Genomic DNA, 27,393 nt, shown 5'->3' on the forward strand with positions numbered 1-27,393 from the left:
AAATAAGTATTGCAATACATGCAGGTTTACTCTTGGATTCTTTTAGCAACTCCAGTCAAGCTGTGACTTCGCAGCAAGAAAAGAATAAAAGTAGTTATAACAGGCCATTCTTGTCATAATTCTGTCCATAAGAACTCAGATTAGTATTAAGGAATGCCCAGGGAGGTAAGTACAAATATTAACCCATGTAATTAAGATGACAGGCCACCCAGCTGAACAAAATGAAATGGAACAATATCATTATCCAAACAAAACTCTGTATGAACACATTTTTCCCATACTGAATTAGATTACTTCTGTGCTAGAATATTTGAATTTGACTCTTCAAACCTCTTTTGTTCCACGCTTCAGCTGAGGTTTCAGTTTCTTTACTTCCCCCTGCCTCCAAGTCTCCTGAAGACTTCTTTATCAGCCCTTTTAACATTGTCTTCTTCTGAATAAGTTCCTGTTGTTTATCCAGAAGCTCCTGAATCTGCATCTCCACTGCCTGCAGCTCATTTTCAATGGAAAGCAATTCCTCCTCTAGCACTGAAGAGAAAACAGGGTGAAGGCAAAATAGTGACTACTAATCACAGTTTTAAAGGGCATTGTATTTCACACATTGATCAAGAACAATCGAAATTAAAAATAAACAGCATCTAGAGAAAAAGACAGCATGATAGGCCTACCAGTTAAGTTTACACCATCTTAACCTTTATACATACCATGTAAAAATACTTAGCAAGGCTTAACAACATATGTGGTTTTATATGACCTATTAATTTAGGAACTATGTACTCTAGGTTGTCATCTCCAATACAGTGTATGAGAGATATGCAACATAACTAATAAAAAATCACCTCAACCTAGTTTCTCAGAAGCGGTGTCTCACCAGAGAAACGCTTGCCATTATCTTATTTTCTCCAGATGTATGTTGAGCAATGAAAAGCAAATTGCATTTGCCTGATATTAAAGCTGAAAGAGCTTCAATGAGCACAAAAGCAGTAGTCCAGCCATTCTCAATGTGAGCACGATGTTAGCACATTTTTAGCAGAAATCATTTACATGTAAGAATCAACATTAAACTCAGCAAGCAAAGGTCTTCTGAAGATGGAAATGGGGGTAATAGCAGAAAGCTTTATTTCTTGCACTCAGATCTCCCTTTTTATGCAGAACCAGAGTGTTTGCTAAATGTCAAGGTTTGAACATGGAGGTCAAAAGCTTTTACACACACTGTTCACATCTGAAAAAGCTGAAGCAAACGCTCCCCAAAAGGCTGACTTATATAAGTGAATACTTGGCAGAGATTTGCCTTTTTACATCCCTATGTGCATCTGTTTGAATTATGGATTGTGTTCTAGAACTCAAGCCCCCAGGTTAAACGTTATTAACATTTAACGCATACCACCACTTCTGAGACAGGTTAGAAAAGCGTAAGAAATGTCTTTTCTTTTTTTTTTTTTTTTTCCTCCAAAATAACTGGTTTTGGTCTAAACATAGCAGATATGATAATTTGCTTATGGGAGTAAAAATCATTCATATGGAAAAAGATATTCTCATTATAAATGACACAAAACGGAGATACTTGTCTTCCAAAATGCCCACTTTCATTCAGCAGGAATGAGTTGAAAGTGTCTTAAAATATGAAGCATACTGTCAAAGCACTGAAAGTCAAGTCATTTGGCCAGATACACCTACTTAAATTTTAGTTTTTAATCTAAGAAACAAAAAGTTATTCAGTTCAAAAAAAAAAAAAACAAAAAAAAAAAAACAGGAGGCCTGGACCAGGTGATCTTAAAAAGTCCCTTCCAACCCAAACCATTCTACCATCCTATGAAAAAACCTTTTTCTTCACATCTGAAGTATAGAATCACAGAATGGCTCAGGCTGGAATGGATCTTAAAGACCACCCACTTGCAACCCCCCTGCCATGGGCAGGGATGCCACCCAGTAATCAGGTTGCCCAGGGCCTCATCCAGCCTGGCCTTGAACACCTCCAGGGATGGGACATCCACAACCTCTCTGGGCAGCCTGTGCCAGTGCCTCACGACCCTCTGAGAGAAGAATTTCCTTCTGACCTCTAATCTAAATCTCCCCTCTTTCAGTTTAAAACCATTCCCCCTTGTCTTATCATTATCTACCCAAGAGTCCCTATCCATCCTTTTTATAAGACCCCTTTAAGTACTGAAAGGCTGCGATGAGGTCAGCCTTCTCTTCTGTAGGCTGAACATCCCCAGCTCTCCCAGCCTATCTTTGTAGGAGAGGTGCTCCAGCCCCTTGATCATCTTTGTGTCCCTCCTCTGGACCCAATCTAAAAGCTTCACATCCTTCTTGTGCTGGGGGCTCCAGACCTGGACGCAGCACTCCAGGTGGGGCCTCACAAGGGCAGAGCAAAGGGGGACAATCACCTCCCTTGACCTGCTGGCCACTCCTCTTTTGATGCAGCCCAGAATGCAGTTGGCCTTCTGGGCAATGTGTAACAACACAGAGCTGACACACTCCTTTCTGCATACATTAAATTCATATAAAGAACAATAAATAACATCATGTGATCTAGTCTGTTAGACAAAAGGCAGTAAAATGAACATACTGAATACTAATTTTGGATTACCTGCAACAGCTGCCATCTCTGGAGATTACAGAAGGCTATCCTCAGGAGAATTTGCTTAACCAAACTGTCACTAATAATAATGAAAAAAAAAACCACACACAGCATTACTAATCCTTCTACATTTAGAACAAATCTACTGCAAGAAATTTTTCATTAATATATAAGGTGTTAGTATAACAGGTTAAGTATAGGTTCATTTAATCTGTCCATAATAAAAATACCCAACTACATGACAACACGCTTTTTTCCCTTCTTCAAAAAGGACAGATAAGAAGTCATAAACAGATCCTAAGGCTACACAGAGCTTACCAGTCTTCCAGTGAAACCACGTGAATTTTGACCAAAACTTAAATTTTACAAAACACTCTCTCTTCCTTCTTAATAGATGAATGGTGTAATATAGACCAGTCGTTGACCTCCCCTAGGCCTACCTTTTTTGGTTCTCTTCAACAACTACTTTACAGAAAAATCAGAACGATTACATTCTGTCCATTAGAAAAGTATCCACCATAATACCTAGAGGATACTCACCCATAGAAGGTGAAAGGGAGCAAATTCAGTGGACCAGCACTAGAAGCTGATCTGTATCCTACCTATTTTACTGTGTTCCTACAAATGGTGGAAAAATACATACATAAACAAAGAACATGCAAATGAAGGACCGAATTTGTCAGAAGAATCTGTATACAACACAAAGTCCCACACTTCAGACAGAAGTTGATAGGATAATTCAGCAGTTTCCACATCACCCACAAAATCAGAGTTCCGGTCCTGTCTTTCCACCACCTGTCACTTGCACAAAAGTATCTGGAAACGTTTGCTTCTCCAAAATACAGAGCAGGTAGGGACACACAAAGAAATCAGTAGCTACAGAGCTGACAAACCGCAAATGCAATACACTACTTCTGTTCCCCCCAGATAAATGCAATAGTCACAAATATCACCAGACTGATAGCTCATAAGCCATTTTCTTATCCAAAGTGTGGGAAGCAAATCAAAGTTACCTATAGTTCTCCTCTATGGTGCTGAGGCTCTGTAAGCTGTTAGCTTAGATTCTGACTCTAAAAGACATAGCTCAGCATACCTTCCAGCTGATTCTATAACAGCACTGCCAGCAAAGTCCCCACCTACCCTTTGACTCCTCAAAAATGCAGCTCCTAAGGAGCTGAATAAAGATGAACTCATACCTTAGGAGCTTTTTTGGACAAAAGGCAAGCGAAAGCATTGTGCCCCTTAGGGAGCTTCACCCCACTGTACGAACAGCTGGTTACTACCACATCATCCCGTTAGAGCTTTTTGTAAGCAGCCTGCTGGGGAGGCAGAAGGCCGCTATGCAAACAGGCGGTGGCCACAGCTATGACAAGTTGGGAACCAGCGTCACTTGTCACCCTGCGGCTCAGCGTCCTGGCGCTGGAAGCTCCCTCAGCCCCCAACTCTGGGGTACCCCTGTGCAAGGGGCACCGTGTGCACGGAGCCCAGCCCATCACGGAACCATTCAGGATGGGAAAGCCCTCCAAGATCATCTGCTCAAACTATCGCCCAGTGTCACCCACTAAACCATGCCCCACAGCACCACGTCCAGCCTCTCCTTGCATACCCCCAGGGACAGTGACTCCACCACCTCCCTGGGCAACCCGTCCCAGTGCCTGACTGCTCTTTATGAGCAGAAATGTCTCCTCATTTCCAACCTGAACCTCCCCTGGCGCAGCCTGAGGCCATTCCATGCACTCCATCGCCTTCACAGCCGAGGAAGCGCCTCTCACGCGACGCAGCAGCAGGGCACAACCTGCGGGCAGCCCTCACACCCCGGCGAGCACCCCATAAGCCCCCGACTAAAGAACCAAATTTATTTCTTCTTAAAGCCGAACTCACGTCGCAGACCAGCACTCAGCCCGGCCGTTCCCAGGCCCACCCGCACCTCCAGCCGCCCCCGCTGGAGCCACCTCGGCGCTTACAGCCGCGGCCCCAAAACAGCCCGAAACGGCCCCAAAACGGCCCCGACGGCTGCCGGGCTCCGCCTCTTCCGCTGCCGGCCTCCTTCCAGCCGGTGGCGAGGCGCAGGGGCTGCGTGTTTCCGGAGGACGTGGCCGCTGCCGCCGCTCCGCTCCGCTCCCGTTTGCTTGTTGCTCCCGCTGCTGCTGTTGCCGCTGCCGCCGCCATGATCTCGCTGTCGGACACGCAGAGTGAGCGCCGCGCCCGGCCCGGGGGGCGCTGAGGGGAGCCCGCAGCCGGGGCTGGGCGGGCCGGGCAGGGGGAGCGGGGCTGCTTGCCCGGGGCTGGTGCCCCCCGCCTTGTGGGGCTAGGCTGGGCTCCGGGAGCCTCCCGGTGTGGGGCTCTGGGGGCGGGTGGGATGGAGCTGAATGAATGGGAGCTGGGTGCTGAGCGAGCAGCAGCTGGCAGGGCGCCCCCCTTCTCGTGCCCCCCTTGTGTGTGGGTGGCAGAGGTGCTCTGCGGGTCCCCCTCGGGGGCTGCACGGTGCCACTTGCAGCTTGGTCCTGCTGATGTAGAAGTTCTCAGGTGGTCTTGGAGGGGTTGTAAGGAGAGGGCCAGCCACGTAATCTAAAGTCAATAAAGGAAAACTTGTATGGGAGCGTGGTCTTGTCGTCATTGGGGGATAGAGATGCTGAAAGCAAAAACACAGAGAGGGTCCACAGGCACATAAACTGCCAGGTAAGGCAGAATGATAGGCCTCTGATTTATGCTAATGTCACGCACGTGGTCCTTTATTAGCGTGGCTGCTGTGAAAGGAAATAAGGCTGTGCAATAACCACTGTAGTGTTACTTGAAGGAAGGTGTGTAAAAGCTGTAAAAATATATATATATATATAATAAAGTTTATATCTGAGTTTATCTTGATAGCTGGGTACTGGAAAGCCAGCTAAGGCCAAGGATGAAGGCAGGCAGCAAAGCAGGCTAGCAAGATTCCAGGTGAAGGATTTCTCGAGATGATTCCAGTGTGATTTTATGGTTTGTTACTGAATAGGTAGTAGCTTTTTGGTGTTAATTTCAGTTTTATGACCCATTAAATCATTGCGGGCTTTGCTTTTGTGTATTCACCTATCATCAGGTCCGGACTGTTCATTAGAGGAAACAAAATATCTCTTCAGGATGAAGAAATCTATTCTCCGGTTTTACTTTTCTTAGCTTCTTGTTTGGGGCCTTCACCTAACTCCTTGTGCTGACTCTATTGCCTTTAACTTTCAGATCCAAGAGTAGTAGGTAAAATACTGTATAGTTTGGGGGTTTTTAATTTAATTATTTCTCTGAAATTCTAGAGATATCTTCAGTTATTTTGAAACTCACTCCTGCTTGGAAAAAGTATACTTAGCTGTAGAGTCACTAGTGGAGTAGTGTGATAAGTACCTGGAGAGGGGCACTGTATTAGTTGACATTTGAAAACCCAACTCTAAAGCTTCTGAAGGACTATAGTGCATGACTCCATTCTTGTTTTCATACCAAAGATAGAGGACATGCTGTTGTCTTCCCTGAACTTTCACAAGCAGTGTATCTTAAGTTTTAGTATTTGCGAAGTGATTTTGATGTAGTGCTGCAATACTCTCTCACAGCTCATGGGATTTTCACAGAAACATTGAGAAAGCATTGCTCCCACCTCTCGGGAAAGCAGTTGTTTAAAAAAATAAAAATCAGAACATCATGTGGTTAGCGTGTGTTTCTGCATTCTAGACACTGAGGTTGTATTTGAGCAATATAGTAATATTCTGGTGTGAGAGGGAGAAGGCATTCAAAACCAGCTCACACCCTCTATAAAACTTCCTTCTTTATTGTTTGCAAAGATGATGTACACAATGGCAATGCTAGTTATACTGAACTTGATATTCTTGGGGGGAGGGGGAGGGGATCTGAGTTCTAATATGAATCTGATCAGTAACATCTATTTGAGATGAGTCTAGAAGTACTTCCCACTTCCCTCTGCCAATATCGCATCAGCTTTCAGCAGGAATCTTTGATGTGATAATGGTGGGCTCTTTTCCTTTCTTTTTTTTTTTTTTTTCCTCTGCTAACCAGAGAACATGGTTGGCTTCTAAAGAGAATCTGAATTTGTCATAGCAGTGATTACAAATGTGTTTTAGGTGAATACAGGAGTGTGTAGAGTAGTAAGTGCAGCAGCTGTTGGGAGTCAGCCTCTGCTTCTTGTTAGATCCCTACTTTGTGGTGTTTCTGAAGGAGGAATGAATACTCACTTCCAGTGGCTGCAACTCTGTCTTACTGGCAGCTGGTAACTCTTTTGGAGCACTGCCTCCCACTGTTTTCCTCCCAGATTGTTTCTGCTGCTTCTAAAGTAAAGAGCACTAGAGAAAAGGGCAGGCTGCAATTGTTGTATTAGTTTCAGTCAGCAGTTTCATTGAAAATACAACTTGCAATTCGTCTGTTTCATCATAAATATTGTAAATGTCTGCTTATGTAGTAGTTTTAATCCTAAGTGGTTAAAATGTTCATAGCATAGGTTTAGTGTGGTGGACAGTATTGTACAATTACAGATTTAACACTGTGTGGTCTGCAGCCTTGCTGAAAGAGCAGCCCTTAAGGAAGTTGAGGAATTTGAATGTTTCTTTACTCTGAGCTGTTCTGAATTCATTTGCTACAAATAAAGTTTTTTTTTTGTTTGTTTGTTATATACAAGTCTGAAATAGGCACTATGATACTACTTTTCTGGTAAGCCCTTCAAGCAACAATAAATAATCAAGTAACTCAACATTGCAGTCAAAAGGGGCAAAGAAAATACCTACAGATAACTGTTCTGGCTTTAATTTGGCTAATGGTAGTGGTGAAGGTTTTGGGTTGTTTGTTTTTCAGGCTAGACCATACAAAAGTACTGGGGTCCCCAATATATGCTGGATTGCTGCCCTATCTATAATAATGCTGTTCTTGCTAAGCTATGTTTATGTATCCTGTGGGTTTCTAATTTCTCTAGTCATAAGGACAGTGGTAATATAATGGTGAGCGCATGGATAACTGCAAAGGCTTTTGCAGCCAGGTTGCTGCTGTTCCTCTTCATTCAGTCTGTGAGAGAGTCAGAGGAAGGCCTTACAAGTTTTAATTTTAATACAAGTTTTGTATTTGTATGTATTTTCTTCAAAATGCCTTGGAGGCTATTGCCAAATGGTATCTTTTAATCATAGCTTGACACTTTGAGCCTGGCTTCCCAGAGAAGCAAAGTTTCTGTCCTACTCTTGCCTACCCAGTGTTTCTTGTCCAACCTTTTCAGACAGGCAGAACTCAGAGTATCTGCAAGTTCTGTGACAACTGGCAGGGAACCCAAGCTAATATTCAACAGCAGTCAGCACATGTAATTTGGAAGGAGCCTACAGCATTTGTCTGGAATGGTGTTTAATCCAGAAGTTGGGTGGTAGTGCCATGTGAGGTGGGATGTGAGGCCTCAGGAGGATAGGAAGGACGGGTTACTTGTGTTACTGCAACAGACAAAATGGGATAAGAGTTGAAAATGGAAAACAAGGTTTCATTTGTTCACAAAATCCTTTTCTCCATGCTAGCAGTATATCAAAAGGGATCTTTGCCCTATGTGTATATGCATACATGCTTTTGTTGCACTCTGTTTCAGTATATAGTTTCAAATATATCCTTTTTATGATAAGCAGCTTCCACCAGTTAGTCTTTCTCTAGCTGGTATTGAAATAACATATCTACAAGACTTTTTATGCTCAGGAAAGTTTTTTAAGTAGTCATGAAATAGACTGGGAGCTTGTCTGTGAATTTAAAATGTCTTTATTAAATGTTGCAGGTTTCTCACAATTTTTATGCGTGAGTTCTTCTGGTGCCATGTTTTGTTACATACTTGATTTTTTGTTTCTTTTTGCAGAGATTGGAATGGGTTTAACAGGCTTTGGAGTGTTTTTCCTTTTCTTTGGAATGATACTCTTCTTTGACAAAGCCCTTCTGGCTATTGGAAATGTAAGTGTGTACTCTTCAGTCTTAGATTCTGCACTGCTCAGAATTAAGTATATGATATATTGTTCTCTTTTTAGTTTAATATATTGTCACATTGAAACTGGGACACAAAAATACTGTGGTAACTTGGTGTAAAGGAGGAGTTATGCTCGTGATTTGAGTGAATCACTTTTTCCTGATTAAAGTTAGAGCAGCTCTTATCAATCTAAACATCATTCCTTCAGGTCAGGCCTTTGGTATGTTGTTCAGACAAGCAGCAACTTGTTTTACAGTTGTTATGCTGATGCAAATAAGATTTTTAGGTTGGCTGTTATTACTAACATGTTTCTTTTTTGTGATCTTGTAACTGTCAAAGCTAAGTATCTATTTGGATAACAATGCTAATGTGTTCTGTGTGTTCTGTTAAACGCTGTTTTGATGTGCTTTATCAGGGAAGAGAGAAGCATGAATTCTTGATCTGGGCTTAGAAGAGCCAATTGCCTTTCATAGTAGTGAGCTGTAATATCGTCAGTCTTTACCAAATTGAAGTTTCTGCTTAAGCAGGATTAAAAAAAATCCTAGTGCCGATGCATAAAATTCCCAATGCCAAACAAATGAAAAATAATGTGGTGTTCCCTTAAACCAGATATTGCTGTGCCTCTGCTGTTCCTAGCTTTGCCAGCCAGTCAAAGCATAAAGCCTGAAAGAGACTTGCATCCTCTTTTGGTGATACCTAAAAGTCTGTGCTCCAAACTGATCAGTTTCTTTCTGTGGCAGCAGCAGCAAACACTCAGATTTCCTAAAGAAAAATTCAAAAGTATGCATTTGAATTAGGGGGCATGGCAAAAGAGTAAGAAATAAAATAACGCATATTTTTTTCTTAATGGAAGGTGGAAATAGAGATCCAGTTTAGGGAAAGTGATGAATAGGGAGGAAGAGACAATGAAAGGCTCCATGGTAGGCAAAGATAATGCAGGAAAAGGTACTGTATCCTTAGAGAGTTGTTTTTTTTTTTTTTTTAAGTGTTAAAGTTTATTAAATAACACTAATAGATGAAGTTCAGGTTTATGTTAATCTTGAGTAAAATCTGAGATACTGTCCCTTTTCAGCAAAAAATGTTGGCCAGGTGTATGCTTACAGGATGAAGTAACTTCTCTGTTGCTGAAAGACGCTCATAGTGGCTTTAAATAGTCTGCACTAGCATGATAGTGTTCAGCCTCTATTGGATGTAGTAAATAGTTACACAGTTAAAGCTAAAGAATGTAATTGGTAATGCCCTACTTTTTTTTTCCTGTTTTGACTTTCCTGTTTGTTTGTTTGTTTGTTTTCCCATTATTGACTTTCTGCAGCATGAGCTTTTGAAGATGGCCATGCTGCAGAACAGAGGTGCTTTTGCGGCATGTCTGTTCCCACTACTGTTGACAGCTAAGGTTCCTACAACTAAGCTTCAGCACCAATTGTGGATAACAAGGGTACTTACATTACAGGAAAGACAATTTTTGTAGCCAGGTCTTCTGACATGACTGTTTGTTAAAAACCACAACAGTACACTTCCTAATATTTTTCACCTATCTGCTTAAAAAAAATTTAGAATGCCAGGTATAGCGCTTTAAGGTGGAGTTTACAAAAGAAAACACTGCCCAATTCTCCCTCCCTGTGCTTTTTTGTACAACTTACTTTAATACCAAATCTCATGTTTTAGAACATATATGCATTCTAAACTTAGGAATATAATTAGCTGTTTTCTTTATTTGTTTTTTTTTTTTTTATCTTCTAGGTTTTATTTGTGGCTGGCTTGGCTTTTGTTATTGGTTTAGAAAGAACATTTAGGTTCTTCTTCCAAAAACACAAAATGAAAGCGACGGGCTTTTTCCTGGGTGGTGTGCTCATAGTTCTCATTGGTTGGCCTTTGATAGGAATGATCCTTGAAATTTATGGGTTCTTCCTATTATTCAGGTAAGACTTCTTTCCAAATTGCTTTCTGTATTGGTACATGGAAAAAAAAAAAAGCACTTGTTTAGTGGTGCTGTATTGCAACTGGCAAAATAACATTATTTGAATGTTAACTTTTGAAGGATTTTCATGAAGTTGTTGGTTTACATTTGCAAGAGGTGAAAAGCTGGTGTTATTCAGGACTCAAATCTGTTAATGTTTGACGCAGATACCAAAATGACTTTGATAATGTTGCTTATGTCTAATCAAATAATTGCACAGCTTCAAAATGTTTGGGAGCCCAAACTGTTAGCAGTCCTAAGTTTAAGTATTTTCTTCTAATAGGCAACTTAAATACCTAGGGTCTTCCTTTTTTTTTTTTTTTTTTTTTGTGGAGGTTTTGCTCTTTTCTTACAGGCAAAATACTTAGTTACAGATGACCTGTTTTTGTAACCTTACTATTTAATTACTGTGGTAGCCCCATAGAAAGATGGGGTCTGTAATGTTTCATCACACTTGTGCCATAGGATAGTTAGAATATATGATGTGCTGGTTTTGGTTACTGTTGTCCAAAATGTGTTAAGTACTTATGAATGTTCTTGTTCTTGAACAGCAATCTTTATCCATGTTACATCTTCATACATGTTACAAGAGATATGGTGCATCTGGCACAACATGTCATTGCACTTCTTATAAATGTAATTGTAAGGGTGAATCCCTTACAATGTATCCCTTACAATGTATATGTATTTTTATTTATATTTCCATGGTTGAAGCTCCATACTCTGGAAAACAAAGCAGAAAGTGTGCTAATAAGTAAGAAGGGAGGCTTTTATTGGTTCTTGGACTTCCATTCAGAAGACTGTTCTGTTAATACTTATTAATCTAATACAAGGCCGTCTGAAATTTTTTCAAAGTGTTCAGCTGCTGGCTAAATAATACAGTCTCTCATACTTGGAATCAAAACATTGCTTTCCTGCTACTCTTTTCTTCCACTTACTAAAATGGTATGTTAATCTGACATTTGAACTCTTTAGATAGGATATCTCAAGAGTATTTACCTTGTTTCCTGTTGAACATGCAGATTTCTGAAAACTTGTCTTGCAGTTTTAACATATGCTTCTTATTGTTTTACACTGTGGTATTCTGAACTCAACATCACTGCAAATGTTTTCAAAATCACTATTTCACTGAATACGTTGTCACTTATTGCACATGTTACTTGGGTTTAATCAGCCAGTACCAAATGGAGTAGAGTATCTTTCCAAACAGAATTATAAATTGCTATGTCTAAGCAAATATAATTATTCATGGATTATCCGTTTGCGCTAGCTAGGGGCTATCAGGATAAAATAACGTTGAAAGGATTAAAGAAGGTCAGTAGTTTTCCTTAGGTCGGTAGGACTATCTCTTACCCAGAATAGTATCAACAATGGATAAATAATTCCAAGTGAATGCTGCTCACCTGTTTTAACTTAAAATGTATCTAGATAATCTCTTCTAGTGCTTAATAGTTGTCAGAATCTTAATCTCTTGCTACAGTGGTAGCTAGCTACTACTTCAAAGGTATTTGTTTTGCTTGACTCATTAATTTCAACCACAGTCACCTTTCTGGCAACTTTTTCCTTTCTGAAGAAGGAAAAAAATGTTTCCTTTCCTCATGCACAACTTCATATAATTCCTCAGGACCACCCAGCTTGTTTGCATACCAGGAAATCTTCATGGTTATCACTGGTCTCTGAAGTACATGATCCCCTTAGGCTGAAGGAATACAAGATCAGCATATGCGGTTTTGGATTTGTTAGATCAGCCTGTTGTGAGGGTGGGAATTTCTGCATGTCCTAATGACTTCAGTTACATGGCTTGCCAGGATTTTTATATGAAAAGATTTTATTAGGAGCAATTTAGCTGTTCTACTGACTACTTCAGCTAAGGTGATACTATATCACTAGGGTTATTTATAGGATACTATATTCAGATAGGGTGGTACTGTATTATCCTTCATTCAGTCTTGTGATTTGTAGACCTCTTAAAACCAGTTCCACTAGGTGTTCTGGTGGCTGAAGAATTTTTGCGTGTGGGTTGTTATCTTGTGTAGCTGGACTACTTTTACACAATCATCTTTCGCATACCCTGTAGAAGTAATAGCAGAGCCCCTGTTGTGCACAAAACAAAGGTTAGGTACTAGTGACCAAAAATACAAAAGAGGTGACATGATTGCAATGATTTCATTTATTTAGCATGCATCATCTCACTGAAAAGAGCAGTCATCGCTTTCTCACTTACTCAGATTTAAATCTGGAATGTCTTTCCCTTTTTTATTTAAGATACTGCCACAAGTTTCCTATCAGAGGTTTGCCATACCTTCATGCACTTAAATTTCATTCACTGGAGAAGGCTATTACAGTACAGTTTCTTGTTATACTCTAAACTGCTTTTGGAGCCTTGTTCAGATTACACACATTCGAAGTTATGGCTAAAAATACTATCCTACCCATAATGACTATTTCTTATTCTTGGCTATACCAACTCTTTTAGTGTCTTACAAGTGGTTTGTGTGCCCTGCATATCATGATTTACTGGATCAGTGAAATGATGTTTTTTTTTTTTTTTTTTAAATAATAAGAAAATCATACGGACATGTTGCTGGTATTTAAGATATGCACAGCAAAAAGTTCCTACCAGTAAGAGGATGGTGAATAGTGAAATCTTGCTGTTCTGATGTGACTGAGGTTTCATTATGTGTTAATCCTTATTCTATGCAGGGAGTGTATAGCTCAACTCAGAATGTCAGCAGCAGCTGAATTGCAACAGTTGACTGCAAACAGCTGAGATACTGCCATAGAAACTTGTTTTACTGTTACAGATACAAAGGGGACGTTAGACCATAGCAGCTATCCTAGGCAGCAACCCCTGGCTCATTATTCAAATTTCTGACTTTACGTAAACTTGTCAAAGAAGTGAATGTTCAACTGTGTCATGCTTAATTTTCTTCAGTGAATATGAAGATTGTTATATATAGTTTCAAAGGGAATTGGAATTAACTTGAAGTGTGCTTTACATTAGGTATTGTAAGAATGTGTTATTAGTTGGGAGCATCAGTTCTGTTGATTAAGTTGGATATTCACTTCTTAGTTACTTTTTTTGAAGAGCTGACTCAGAGTTCTGAAGAAAATGTTTGTCCATTTAAAAAAGCTTTTTGTGTGTTTTCCTTTCTCTTCTGAATGTGTTCATTTATTTGGTTAAATAACTTTCAGTGAAGAAGCTACAGGACTTTAGTCTTGGTTTTAGAGTCAACTTCTATTTCTTCATTTCACAACAACGTTGGAACAGTTTAATTATAAAAACTAATAAAAATCTTCTGATATTTTACCTAAAGGGGGTTCTTTCCTGTGGTGGTTGGCTTTATTAGAAGAGTTCCAGTCCTTGGTTCCCTCTTGAATTTACCTGGTATAAGCTCGGTAAGTGTTCGGTACTCAATGTAAAATTTGAGGCTTTTACTGTTTTTTGTAATTATTGTTATTGCAATAGTAGAAATGCATTGGAATTAAAGCAGATACACTCAAATTCACTGCTCTGAAATTGTATTCCTGTATAGGTCTGGTACCATACAGATGAACTTCATTCCCAGTGAGAGGTTTTTAAATGTAAAAGGAACAAAAAGACATCTTTGTGGAAGTTGCCCCCGCTTAAGCATTGTGAAGTAGAAAGAGCACTGAATTGTGACTCAGAATGCCAGGGCTCTGATTCCTGCCTCGTTGGCTTGAGGTGACCACAAAGAGGTGGTCACCTCAGGCCAACAGTTCTGTGCCTGATCTCCTGTCTGTCAAGTGAGAAGGGCACTGTTCTCCTTTGTGTAGTAGTTGGATATATCTATGAAAAGTGACCTGTGAAAGCAAAGAGGATTGTTTACTGTAAATATGTACCTTATATGGTGAATCCAGAAACTCTTATGATCCATACTCGTTCATCAAGTACAATATTTATTCAGGTCCCTTGTACCAGATTAATTCTTGCTATTTATTAAACTTCTTCAAATCACATGCAGTTTTCCATTTTCTTGATTTAAGTAGTTATGGCTTGAAGACAATTAACAGGTGCCAGAAAGATGATAACCTAGGTAGGGTGTTTTGGTCAACTACTTTTACTGTGCTAATTTCTGTATGTATTTTGCCATAAATGTTTTTAACCCTGATTTTCAAAGCTACAGTTTTAATAGCTACTACTTAAAAAATAATAGGGGATATAACTCAGATGTATATAGTCTGTTTTTTAAAAAATTAGTGTTTAAGATCATCTGTTCCAATCCTACAGTTTAGGCCAAGTTCTGGCTCATTTGTGATCAATTGAATGCTTCACTTGTCAATTGATCTTGTCTACTCATTTAATTTGATCATAATGGGGTTAAATCTTGTTATAAAAAGATAATTGTTAATGTTTTATTCAAAGCCTACGTAGGCTCAGAAGAGAATCCACAGTAATGGTCAGTTGAAATATCTTACTTGGTCTACTAATGCATGTGTGGCTGATACTGTATTGTTTTGTTTTAATCATTAAGCTAGCAGTGGTATCTGCATTCTTATATTTCCTTTTTCATTCTGTTGCATCTTCATGTTGCACTGTTAATGTCTATATGAGAAAACATGTCATGCAGAAACACAGTTGCAATGTAAGACTTTTAATTTTCACAAACTTAAATCATGAGATCTTGGTGAGTACTATTTGACTCTCATTTTCAGTCGCATATTAACTGTGCAAGTAGCGAGTTATATTTGAGAGTAATTACAATGTACATAAATATAATGCAGCCTAAAACTTTTCTACTTTTCTCCTTTTCCGCAGCTTGTAGATAAAGTTGGAGAAAGCAACAACATGGTATAATGACAAGGCAGCAGAAGACTGATTCTAAACTTACTGTATTATTTATAAAATCCTTTTGAAGAATACTCAGCACAAAGAGTAAGTTGTGTACAAAGGAAAAGCTTGTAACATTCTTTATGTAACAGTTTAAATTAAAATGTATAGTCAACAATATACATTAGAAAAGAAGCTCAGCAAGTATGCTTCTAGGAAAAGTAACTCCAGAGTTCAGGAAGTAAACTGAAGAGGTGAAAGTCATGGAATAACATGTTACAACTGTTCAAGACTATTTTTGTTGATTTTGGAAAACGTGCTAGAGGCAATGAACCCTTTTGGATTTAAAGGTGCCTGTACTTTACCTCCTTATTGTCAAGGTGCAGTAGAGCAAACAGGCCTCCATTTTTAAGGGTGATCCCAACTTACCCAACCCTCTGCTTGCTACCCTCAGAGTGTGCAAAAAACAAAACAAAACAAAACCACAACACAACTTCTTGTGTAACAAGAGATGCGTCTTTTGCATGAAAGTTAAGATGACTATTCATCTTTAAGTGTATTGTGACAAAAAAAGGAAACCCTACACAGTTCTGTTGTAAACATTTTTGTAAATATGTGGCTGAAATAAAACATTGTTATCTTAATGTTTCAAAGCCAAATGTAAGTTGATTGTATTTGCCTTCCTTTTTGGAATATGCAAAAGGTCAATCTTTAATAACTTCAGTCTTAAATGTTGGTTCTGAATGTGCAGAGTTCAACAGAGAACTCTGGAAATTGACTTACACTCCTTCCAGTTTGTTCTCCTCATATGATGTCTGCATCTGGGTGAGAATGTAGCCCCTTCTCACTAACATTAAAACTTTGAAATATGTGTGGTTCACAAAACATGCATTTGGTTAAGGTGCTGACATGAACTTTGTGAAATGTATCTTATCAAAATATGAACATTTGTTTTTAAATGGTTTGAAGCTAAGGTTTCTTTGTTTATTTTGGAACTACAAATTGACTTTTATTTTTTACAGAAATAAAAGGAAAACTTAAAATTCTGTGTATGTGAGTCCATTGGGAGTAAACTGAGCTAACAGGCCAACTAAAAATCAAGTGCCAATCTCAGTATGTTTCGTAAATTGTTACTTGGGTTATCTTCAAATAATTTAAAACTTCTCTCAATTATAACAACAATTTAGCTGTTAGAGATTCTTATCTAATCTGGAATAAATGTCCCCTAATAATGCAAAGGTCAAACTTTTGCTTCTACTGGAATGCTAAGCATTGTGCACTTCCAATAGGTTTAGTTTCATAGCGTCCTCACCTAAAAAGAAATAATAATAATTTAAAGTTGTATTTGTGAAGGTTCTGTGGTTTTCTGTTGTTTTTCACTTTTTTTCTTTGTGTAATCCCACAAACTTAATCAAACGCAATGGTGTAGTGTTTCAAGTAGCTATGTAGTCTTAAAGGTCTAATGACATTTTTTTTACTATGCAGTTAAAATTGGTATTTTTTTCAAAACAACTGGTAAGAAGAATCCTTACATACTAACCATTCTGGAAGTTGCTCCAAAGTTTATTTGTATAAGGCATAAGTTTTTTTTCACTACAACTGCATTAATGCCTGCAGCCTACTATTTCTAGCTTCCATACTTAATTTGCTTTCTTCTCAAACAGGCACAAAATAATTCAGTGGGAAAAAAATGCTATGACATCTATAATGAAGAACATCTGAAAAAAAAGTGTTTTTATGAATGTTTATATGAAAAGTTGGCTATACTTGCCTGATAGCATTTGTCTGTTACAGTTTACAGACAGGAGTAAATATGACTTGTGGCTCCTACCTCAGAGATGAACCAATTTTAACTGCTCCTGCAGATCTGTTGAGTGCTAAATGACTAGAAATAATACTACAACTGTTCGGCAAACTCATCGTATCTGCTTTGGTAGAGCAGTGGTCCTTACTGTGGGAATCAAGTACTGTTTAAAGCAGTATTTATGTTAGAAGTCAGCTACCTGAAGATTTTTCTTCCTGTCTTTTGAAAAATAATCTAATGGGAGAGGTGGATTGTACCACATGACTCTGGAACTCTGACTGAAAGCAAATCACTTGGTAAGCTGAAGTACACTCACCACCAAGAAATCTCATATCTTTCAGAGGTGATGAAGGCACTGCTGTGTGTGATCTTTTAGCCCTCTGAAACTGATACATAGGCAGCTCATCTTGCCTCTATTTAATTTATTATTTATTTTTAAAAAGTCAGTTTTTGTCAGATGTGAATCGCTGTGATATGCATCTGAGGGAACAAAATTGTATGTTGAATTTAGCCTTGTCTTTATCCCTCAAGGTAGCATTGTCTTTCAGACGGTTTTGTCAAGATAAATATGGGTGGCAGCAACGGTCAAAACTACTTAGCCTTAAATGTTTCTGTCATTGTAAAAATCTCTAACAGAAACATGTTTAGAACTTTTCCCCTTTTAAATGTAATTTATAACTGCTGCTTCAAAAATCATAAGGATGGATCTTATTCTGAGCAAATGAATATTGTAAATATACTTGTCATACCTTGAATAAATGGGTACCTTTTTCTATAATGTCTTTGTGTCTCCTTACATGCAAATTTTAGGTGTTTTGACAAGTTTTTCCTTTCCAAAGGTTAATGAGTATGCTTTGTTACTGCCTTGCTGTCTTACACTGATGTTACTTGCATAGTAAATAGTCTGATTAATCTTAAATAGAAAGGTTGCCTCTTACAATAAATTTTCTCTTACATAAGCATCCCCCTCTTTCTTCTTTAGGCATCTACCTATACATAAGATGTTACTTGTTTTTAAATCAAGGGGTAATCCACATGTAAATGCCTGACAAATAGGATGTTCTCAACTGCAGTATTACCCACGAAAGCCTTTCTTCTGCTTTGTTTCTTGTTAAATTTCAGTACTGCAGTCAGAATCTGTTTATTCAGGCAGGAGCAACAACTTGGAGGCATGTTCTCAGCTGGTTGTTGACATTCTATTTTCAAACATCACAACAAAAGGGAAATCACAATTAGGTGAGAAATGCTTTATATGTTAAACTACCCTACCCTCCTCACATAGGAAGAGAAGAAATAGTTTTGGAGGAAGAAAAGCACCAGTCTAGCACTTAGAGCAGGTCCTGGTCCTTGTGCTTTCTGTTTGTCATGGATATGAGCATTACTTCTCTATATCCTAGAGAGAGTGACCTGATAAGGAGGCTCACTCTTCTGTGGTAATGTGCAAGCTTACAGTGGGCTGTTGTTTATTTTCAGAGAGAGTAGGAAAACACCAAAGGAGGCATTTTAATTTGTTGAGGTGTTACATTGGTTCTGTGTGTTAGTTCATGCCTTAAAAAACTTATTTTGACTGAAGTTCCAGCCTCCCAATTTTACCAGAGTTGTTTCTATCCTAAGAATTCTAAAGAGTTAATGTCTTCTGATTTAAAAGGAGGAAAAAAAAAATCACAGCTACGCCTAGTTATGTTTGTTAAACTGTGAGAGACATAATGTTAATCTGTGTATAGTTCATGGCTAGTTACTTTCAGGGAACAGTTGCCATTTATTAACCAAGAATACTTTGCCGTTCTTATTGCATACAATATGGTACCACTATTTTCAGAGCCAGTGTCACAAAAGTTATTTTAAAAAGCATCTCCTCTGCAGTAGGCATTACAGGCAAGGCTTTATTGAATTGCTGTTTCCTTGCCAGGTTTAAATGTACAGACTTCTAGCTGCTGCCCCTCTGGTTTGCTTGATTACAAAGCTGGAAAGTGAAGTCTACTTCCCTAAACTGACTCTATCCTGTATGTCCCCCTGCCATCTTCCTTGGATAACGTCACCAAATCTTTGTCTCCATCTCTCTGCTGTGTCCTGGCTTCCTTTGACTGTTAACTTCTACAGTTCAGGTTGCTCTTACCAGCTCTGACAGCACTAGCATGCCCTTTCAAGACTAATCCATCAGAATTTGGCTTTTGTGTTCCCTATTTGTTCTCAGTTTTACACCTATAGTATTGGTCTTGGTATATTAAAGCATCTTTTAGAAGACTTGTTTAGTCCAGCAAAGAGATTCTGCAGCTGCTGTAATCCCTCTTCCAAGCCAATTTCAGCACATTTTTATATGCTTAAGCATCCTCTTCAACTATGTGACAATTTGCAGAAAAAATTACAGGACTTGATGTGGAGTAATTTGGTGTGCGATTCATGATCTCAAAGGAGGTATTTGTTAAAAGATCTTGAGAAATATCCCCCAAATCCCTTTGTGTGTTTACACTGATCGTTTAGCGTGTGATTTACCTGCATGCCTGGAGGTTTGTTGACTGAAGGCCGTGTACCTGCCAGCAGGTAGCAGGGCCACCAGGGGGTGCTACGAGGAAGAGAACAGCCGGGGAGCCACGTGTTGAAAATTTTCAGTTGCTTTGCTGCGCACTTGTGTGGAATCATCTTAAATTCTAAATTTAGACTGGGGAGCTGCGTTGGGGTTTTATACTGTCAAATGAGTGTTGAACTTTTTGCAGAGAGCCGCTGGCTCTGAAATGCTTTGAGCTGGCCTGGATCAGAGCTGGCAGTACTTGAAGTAGTCAGGTTGGAATTTGGGGATTGGCACCTTTCCACCTGCAACAATGTTGTTGCCTCACTGTCTCCTTTTCACTAGTCAATCAAAAACACTTCCCTAAAAAGGTCAAAGAGTGGGTTGCTTTTGATGGAAACTCAGGATTCATGTGGCCCAGGTGATGAAGCACTAGGTGGAGTCACCTGAGGTGGGCTCTGATCACCTGCATGACCCACAGCTGCTGCCTCCAGTAGCAACTAACCTCATTTAAAAAGTCCCTTGGAGGCTTTGGTTCAGCAGTTGTGTGGATGTTTTCTGATGCAGGTGCTGGCCCTAATCAGCAGTGCTGTGTGGCAGGCTGCTGGAAGCTTCCAGAAGCTTCTGGAAGCAGCTTACAGAGAGGGGCCCTGTGCTGCCACCATGGCTGCTGGTGAGGGGGCTGTGAGGAGGCGAGAGGTGAACTGCTAGGGAACTAGCTGGAAGAAACTTTGGAAACAAACTGTTCTTGAATAATTCCTAGGCTGTAATGTTTTTCTTGCCTCTTTGGACAGAAACAAATGACACGTTCACAAAGTGCTTATTGTGCAAAAAAAAAAAAGTGTAAAAGTTTCACTGAATGGATGGAAATGAAAGAGCAGGAGATGTGTTCATTCCCAGTTCCAATTACCTTTGCACATATGCACATTTCCCCTTCAGCCTTTTTCTAAGTGTTTTTGTGCTTGTCAGGTGTTCTGTTGCTGTGTTTCCCTTCATCTTTCACGACTTCCTTAATGTTTCTTTCTCAGAGTGTAATTATGTGATCTGTACTCCTCTATGGTGATGCCAGTTAAAACACTTTCCACCCCTTAGCGTGTACAACAATTACTTCCTACTCTCATGCTTTTGGGGGGGCATTTTTAAACCCAGCTCATTCCAGCAGTCAGCTTTACAGCACAGCCCACACACAGTTAAGTTGGTGCATCTGAGGAGGTGGCAAAATGGCACAGGGATAGATGTGAGGAAATGAGCAGCAGGGAAAGGTGCTACTACAGAAAGATCTTAGTTCTCTGAACATTATGTCTACTGAGACCTGACAACTAAAGTCAAGCCTCTCTTCTGACAGGTGAGATGAGTTTATGACTGAGAGAGCCTCCTGTGCCTTCATCTTTCCATTTCTACAATAAATAAATAAATAAATAAAAATAAATAAAAAATCTTAACCTTTTTTTCCCCTTTTACAAAATGGATACAAGTCATTGCAGCCATGAGTTTCTATGTGTAAGGTTTATTATTTTGGCTTCTCCCATTAATTTGTTGTTGTCCCAAATAATGAAGTCCTAAACAATCTGTCCTTCTCTGAAATATTTTAACAAACGACAAATTCCTACCCTAATATTTTGAGTGTATAAACACACACGTTACATGTGTGTGCACACAAAATCTATGTAATAGACAGTTGTTTTCTATTAGGAAACTTCTACAACACTGACCTTATTCTCATCCAGAGGTTTCTCCTTCACTTACATCAGAATTTGGATAGCTTTCCAGAACTGTATTTCCAGTCCTGCAAGGCAGCTTTACTGAAATATTTTCCTACAGTTACATTCTTACTTTTGAGCAGATTTGGTTTTGTGACTGAAACCAGTCACAGATAATTTTCCTGACAAATATTTTAGAAGTTCTTATATTACATCCTGTCCCCCCCCCCCAAAAAAAAAAAAAAAAAAAAAATTAAAAACCATAGAAGATCAAAATCAAATTGAAACACTGATTTGTTAAAATTATACCTCCTTTTTATTGGATAAGGATTGCTTTCCACATGCTTTACCACAGAAAGTTTTCAAGTCTTTTGTTCTCATTCCAGTTCAGAAGGAAAAAAATTCTCAGGATCACAGTTTTCTGTTAAATAGAAAACCCGGTTTCTACCTACCTTCACCCTATCCTTTTTATGCAGACCAGTGTTACAAAATGAAACCTTTGAGAGTGTGTCAAACTATGGTTTTCTTCCCTTCATCCTTCATAGAATTATGCAATTATACAAGGTACCTCTTTCAAAATTCACCATTTGGTTTTATAGAGTTTTTTTTTTTTGTTTTTTTTTTTTTTCCTGGACATTAGTTCCTCATATTTCTGTGGCTTAAATGAGAGTTTATTCAGTTCTGGCTTGAATACTCTGCATGAGTGAAACCCCTTCAGTCATCTGCAAAAATTCTGCTCATGAGCCCACAGCAAAGAGAACAAATGCTGTGTTCATCTGCACACCAAAAAAATGAATGGAACATGCTTAATTGCAGAGATTTGTGGCTGTTCTACAAACCTAATCTGCCCCTAGGGCTCCAGGTGTTGCAGCTCATATTTGCCTTGTGGATCTCTAGAACTTCTGGTAACTCTTTGGAGTCAAAGTGTTTAAATTACCAAATTCTCTCATAGCTGTTAAAAACATACTCATTAGAACTTTAGAAGTTGACATGTGCTGTCATGTGTTCACAGAATGCTTTGTATTAAGGAAAAATCTATCACAGAAATGAATAATGTCCTCTTTTATGAAAATAAAATATTGAGAAAGCAGAAAAATTATGTTCTTATTGATGGATCAATACAGTTAACTAAATATGTACAGGTAAAGAAAGATAAAGCTGTGAGCATCCATTGCATTATAACTTCTGGAGTGTTACATAAGGAACTGTAATTAGATTGAGGTAATACATGACAATACTGCAAAAATAGGTCTGTATCATAGAATCACAAAATGGTTTGGGTTGGAAGGGACCCTTAAGGATCATCTAGTTCCAATCCCCCTGCCATGGGCAGGGACACCTCCCTTTTCCTGCTGGCCATGCTGCCTTTCACAGAATCACAGAATCATCTAGGTTGGAAGAGACCTCCAAGATCACGTAGTCCAACCTCTGACCTAACACTAACGAGTCCTCCACTAAGACATATCCCTAAGCTCTACACCTAAACATCTTTTAAAGACCTCCAGGGATGGTGACTCAACCACTTCCCTGGGCAGCCCATTCCAATGCCTAACAACTCTTTCAGTAAAGAAGATTTTTCTAATATCCAACCTAAACCTCCCCTGGTGCAACTTTAGCCCATTTCCCCTCGTCCTATCACCAGGCACATGGAAGAATAGACCAATGCCCACCTCGCTACAGCCTCCTTTAAGGTACATGTAGAGAGCGATAAGGTTGCCCCTAAGCCTCCTCCAGACTGAACAACCCCAGCTCCCTCAGCCGCTCCTCATAAGACTTGTTCTCCAGACCCCTCATCAGCTTTGTTGCCCTTCTCTGGACTCTCTCGAGCACCTCCATGTCCTTCTTGTAGCGAGGGGCCCAAAACTGAACACAGTACTTGAGGTGTGGCCTCACCAGAGCCGAGTATAGGGGGACAATCACTTCCCTAGACCTGCTGGCCACACTGCTTCTGATACAAGCCAGGATGCTGTTGGCCTTCTTGGCCACCTGAGCACACTGCTGGCTCATATTCAGCTGACTGTCAACCAATACTCCCAGGTCCTTCTCTGCCAGACAGCTTTCCAGCCACTCATCTCCCAGCCTGTAGCTCTGCTTGGGGTTGTTGAGACTCTTGGGATTGTTGTGCCCTGCTTTGATGCAGCCCAGGATACAGCTGACTTTCTGGTCTGCAAGCGCACATTACCAGCTCACATCAAGCTTCTCATCAGCCAACACTCTCAGGTCCTTCTCCTCAGAGCTGTTCTCCATCCGTTCTCCACCCAGCATGTATTTGTGCTTAGGATTGCCCCAGCCCAGACGCAGGACCTTGCACTTGGCCTTGTTGAGCCTTATGATGTTCACACAGGCCCACTTCTCCTCCTCCTTCAGGAGTCTCTCCTCCTCCACCAAAACAGAGTCTGCAACTGAGAAAATGATATGGAAAAGGAGGCAAATAGAAGAGAGACAAGGTTTGCTGATGAGACTAAATCCTTCAGGGTATGGTGTTAAATAATTCAACAAAACTAGAACTATCTGCAAAGAGTTGCAGAAGGGCTATGAAACTGAGTTGTCAAAATGACATAGAATAATGTTGGTAAGTATAAAAGGATGCAAGTGGAAAAAAAAAAAAAAAAGAAACATTGGTGAGTTGTGAATAGTTGTGAATGACCCATTATCTTTCAGGAGACAGAACATCTGGATTATAATGACAAGAAACAGAGAAAAAAAAGAAAATGAGAAGTAAACCTGTTTATCTGCATTTTGAGTGTTTTCTGTAGTTCATGTGCCCATCTTAAGAGCGATCAAAGGTATGTAACTGCTCTTGTATTAAGACTAAAAAGATTGGGACAATTTATCTGGAAAAGGCCATGGCTGACATTGGATTCAAGAGTAGCCTATAAAATCACAAATGACATAAAGGAGATGAATATTTTCATCTTCACTTCTGTTTACAGTATTTCTCACAATATCAGAAGAAGGGAGGATCATGTGAAATTTTCAAGTGTCTAGTTGAAAACAAAAAAAATGGGGTATTTTTTCCACAAAAACAAACAAACAAACAAAAAAAGAGCTGAATTGTGGAACCTGTTAACATGAGATCTTGTAGACGCCAAAATGTGCATGGATTCAAATAACAATTAGATAAATCAGTAGGATAAAAATCCATGCACTTCTGTTAAGCCTGCAGAATCCATCCTTCAGGAAATTGCTGTGGCACAAACTCCCTGAGGCTACAAGAGCATGTCAGGGAAATGCCTCTGCATGCTTTTTCTGTTCTTGTACTCCTTTGTAGGCATGGGTACTATACATGTACAATGTCAGAGACAGGTTATTGGATCAAATGTGCCTTTGACCTGCCACAGTATGGTTGTTCTTGTGTTGTGTTTGTAATGTGAAGACAATTTATCGTGAATGGATTGAATTGCTTACATGAGCACTGAACAGCAGTTCACTGATGATAAATTGCATCTGTCTGATGCTTCTTTGCTGCTACCTTCTGCCTTCCATTTTTTGATCCATCTTTCTTCTCTCCTAAATAGCCACTAAAACATCATTGTTTCCATGAACTTTCGTTTTGGGTAGCATCATTTACCTGTATTTCTTTGGAATCCAAATTTTTGTAACTCCCTTAAATAGTACTTTCTTGCCTGGCCAGAGTGACAGGTGTGGAGACCTACTTTGTTTTTTATAACTAATCTCCAGCACTGTGCAAGTGAGAGTAATTCAGGTAGACCATGCAAGGCAGAACCTGATGCTTTTGTAAGTTGAGTTGAAGTGAAACAGCTTTCAACAACTACTCTTAAGCAGAGAAGGGGAAAACATTCATGAAAACAGTAATAAAGGAAGAAAAGCAGCTGAGGCAGCTGGGATTGTTTAGCTTGGAGAAAAGAAGGTTCAGGGTAGACCTAATTGTACTTTACAATTACCTTAATGGAGGTTGTAGCAAGGTGGGAATGGGGCTGTTCTCCCAAGTGATAAGACAAGAGAAAATGGTCTCCAGTTGTGCCAGGGGAGGTTTAGGTTGAATATTAGAAGATATTTCTTTACTGAAAAGGTTGTGTGGCACTGGTACAGGCTGCCCAGGGAAGTGGCTGAGTCACCATCCCTGGAGGTCTTCAAGAAACATGTAGACATAGAACTTAGTAACGTGGTTTAGCGGTGGACTTGTCAGTACTAGGTTAAAGGTTGGAGTGGATGATCTTAGAGGTTCTTTCCAACCCGAACGACTCTCTGGCTTAACTATGCGATTTGTCAAGATGAAAGTAAGCACTTTGTGAACATTACATTCTGATTACACTGGGGTTTTCTCTTAAGAAGAGTTCCCAGTTTTCCACTATGACTGCACAGTGTTGCCGGCAGGGCAGCAGCCTGGCTCTCGCCTGCACTGCTGGTTTCCTGCCAGGTGCCTGCACACAGAGATGGAGACCAGGTACCCCCCAGCTGCAGGGAGGAAGAGCAGTGGAGGTGCAGGCCATGCTGAAGTTCATGGCATTGCACCCAGGGCCCCATCCTGAACCAAGCAGCAAGCCCACCCGGCTCGAAACCAAAGGGGCCGTGTGGGCCCCTCCTGGGTTTCTCGCAGCAAGTTGTGGGTGGGGTGGTGGGCTTGGGGGTGAGCCTGTGAGGAGCTGGGGCTGGCTGACTGCCGAGGGGTGATCTGCGAGGTGCTGCCGTGTCAGGCAGCTGGGAGGCGAGGAGGAGGAGGAGGAAATGACTCAGAGGCTGCAAGCGGCGACTTTCGGAGGGTTCGTGCGGGCAGGGAGGAGGAGGAGGAAGGCGCGCCGGGGAGGACGCGTTGCTCAGCCCCAGCCTCCAGCCGCGGCGATTTGGAGACGTGCGGCCGGGAGGAGGGAGGGAAGGAGAGAAGGAGGGAAGGAGGGAGGCAAGGCGGGGCGGCCGCAGCCCCTCGCCCCTTTTCCCCGCGGCTGCCGGCGTGCGCGCCGCCCTCGCCCGCTGATGCAATCGGAGCCCGCAAGCGGCGGCAGCAGCAGCCCCGGAGGTGCCCGCGGGAGGATCGGGCGGCCCTGAGCCCGCAGCAGCAGCCGAGGGAGCGCAGGACAGGCGGCAGGCAGCCCGCACCGCCGCGGAGCAGGAGCACCCGCCCCGGCTGCCAGCATGCTCAAGGTAAGCGGAGCCCAAATCCCCTCGTCCATCCTTCCGGGGGATGCCGAGCAGCGGAGGGGCTTTGCCTTGGCAGACAAGGAAAACGGTAGCCGGCCGCTTTGTGTTTACGGATTTTGATGCTCTGGTTTGTTATTTAGGCTTGGCGAAGGAGCTTTCCGTCCCCGAGAGGTTTCTTGTTTGAGAAGCAGGATGTGTGTGATTCTGTCTCTTTCCATGTTGTTTCATTGCAGTCAGCATACGTGGAAAAGAAATAATGAGCGGGGAGGGAGAAGGGGGGAAGGGAAGGCATATAATTTCCTCTGGGGTTTTTCTTACAGTTTATTTGTAACATGGGACACTTAATGATTAAAAAGAAAAGAAACTGTCAAGGGTATGGTGTGCTGGTAGGCATCGTGCCTTTTTATGTCTGTGAGTTCGTTATAGGTCTTAGGTCTGCCATTGTACTTAAAATAGACTTTGGGTAAAACCCAGTAATGTACGTTTAGAGTTTCTGAGTAATTTCAGAAATAGCTTTAAGTAGTGAAAGAGGAGTTGCTGGTGGTGAACGCTAACATGAGAGACGAGCATCTGTGGGAACTACCCTTTTACAAGTCATGTTTATGTTCTGCTTAGTGAGGCTGATCTGAGGATTAAAATGAAGTCTTTGCTTGTCAAGACAAAGGGCATGGAGGTAGCAGGGGTGCTTTTCAATTAGATTGAGGGAACATCACAGCAACTTTATACCCTGCGGAACAGTTTCTCTCAGAAAAATACTTGGGTTTTGAAGGTCGGTGCAGGGCTGACTGTGAACTTCACAGCTGCAGCCTGATGCCGAAGTTAACAGCTGAGAAATACAAGACTGAGTTATCTGCTGTCCTTGGTTAACTGTAACAGATGGAATAGGGGCACAACAGGTATGTGCCTGGCAGGTGTCTCCTCAGCTTCTCTGCGCTGCTGATAGCAAGCATTGCTCTCATCCCACTTGGGGTCTTGCCACCACTGCTCATTCCTGGGTGGG

General features: G+C 40.6%; 3 protein-coding genes across 11 annotated transcripts in view; 2 read left to right on the forward strand and 1 right to left on the reverse strand.

Annotated features, from left to right (window-relative positions):
- RECQL (RecQ like helicase) overlaps positions 1-4,634 on the reverse strand; it is a 20,620-nt gene extending 15,986 nt beyond the window's left edge. For 4 of the 7 annotated variants that reach the window (XR_011088692.1, XM_068654849.1, XM_068654843.1 and 1 more), the window contains exons 1-3: positions 4,463-4,606; positions 2,591-2,660; positions 331-528 (exon numbers count right to left, since the gene is read on the reverse strand). Coding sequence is in view for 6 of the 7 variants with exons in the window: in XM_068654849.1 (XP_068510950.1) it covers positions 331-528; positions 2,591-2,606 (214 nt within the window). In the remaining variant the exon portion in view is untranslated. The other 3 variants (XM_068654871.1, XM_068654882.1, XM_068654863.1) reach the window with 3 other exon arrangements.
- On the forward strand, positions 4,601-17,865 carry GOLT1B (golgi transport 1B). Of its 2 annotated transcripts, none has more exons than XM_068654915.1 (5): positions 4,601-4,773; positions 8,430-8,521; positions 10,275-10,453; positions 13,809-13,890; positions 15,272-17,865. In XM_068654915.1, exons 1-5 carry the CDS (start codon positions 4,749-4,751, stop codon positions 15,308-15,310), a joined length of 417 nt encoding a protein of 138 aa, XP_068511016.1. In that variant the 5' UTR covers positions 4,601-4,748; the 3' UTR covers positions 15,311-17,865. The 2 variants fall into 2 exon arrangements, with proteins under 2 accessions (XP_068511016.1, XP_068511023.1); XM_068654922.1 differs by lacking the exon at positions 15,272-17,865 and adding an exon at positions 14,879-14,902.
- Positions 17,866-26,009: 8,144 nt separating this feature from the next.
- The window catches only part of BCAT1 (branched chain amino acid transaminase 1), a 66,216-nt gene continuing 64,832 nt past the window's right edge, over positions 26,010-27,393 (forward strand). For both annotated transcript variants that reach the window (XM_068654935.1, XM_068654942.1), the window contains exon 1: positions 26,010-26,396. In XM_068654935.1, the coding sequence (XP_068511036.1) occupies positions 26,388-26,396 (9 nt within the window). In that variant the 5' untranslated portion in view covers positions 26,010-26,387. The remainder of the gene's footprint in view (positions 26,397-27,393) is intronic.

This window comes from Anas acuta, chromosome 1 (genome assembly GCF_963932015.1).
Source record: "Anas acuta chromosome 1, bAnaAcu1.1, whole genome shotgun sequence".
Taxonomy (NCBI): domain Eukaryota; kingdom Metazoa; phylum Chordata; class Aves; order Anseriformes; family Anatidae; genus Anas; species Anas acuta.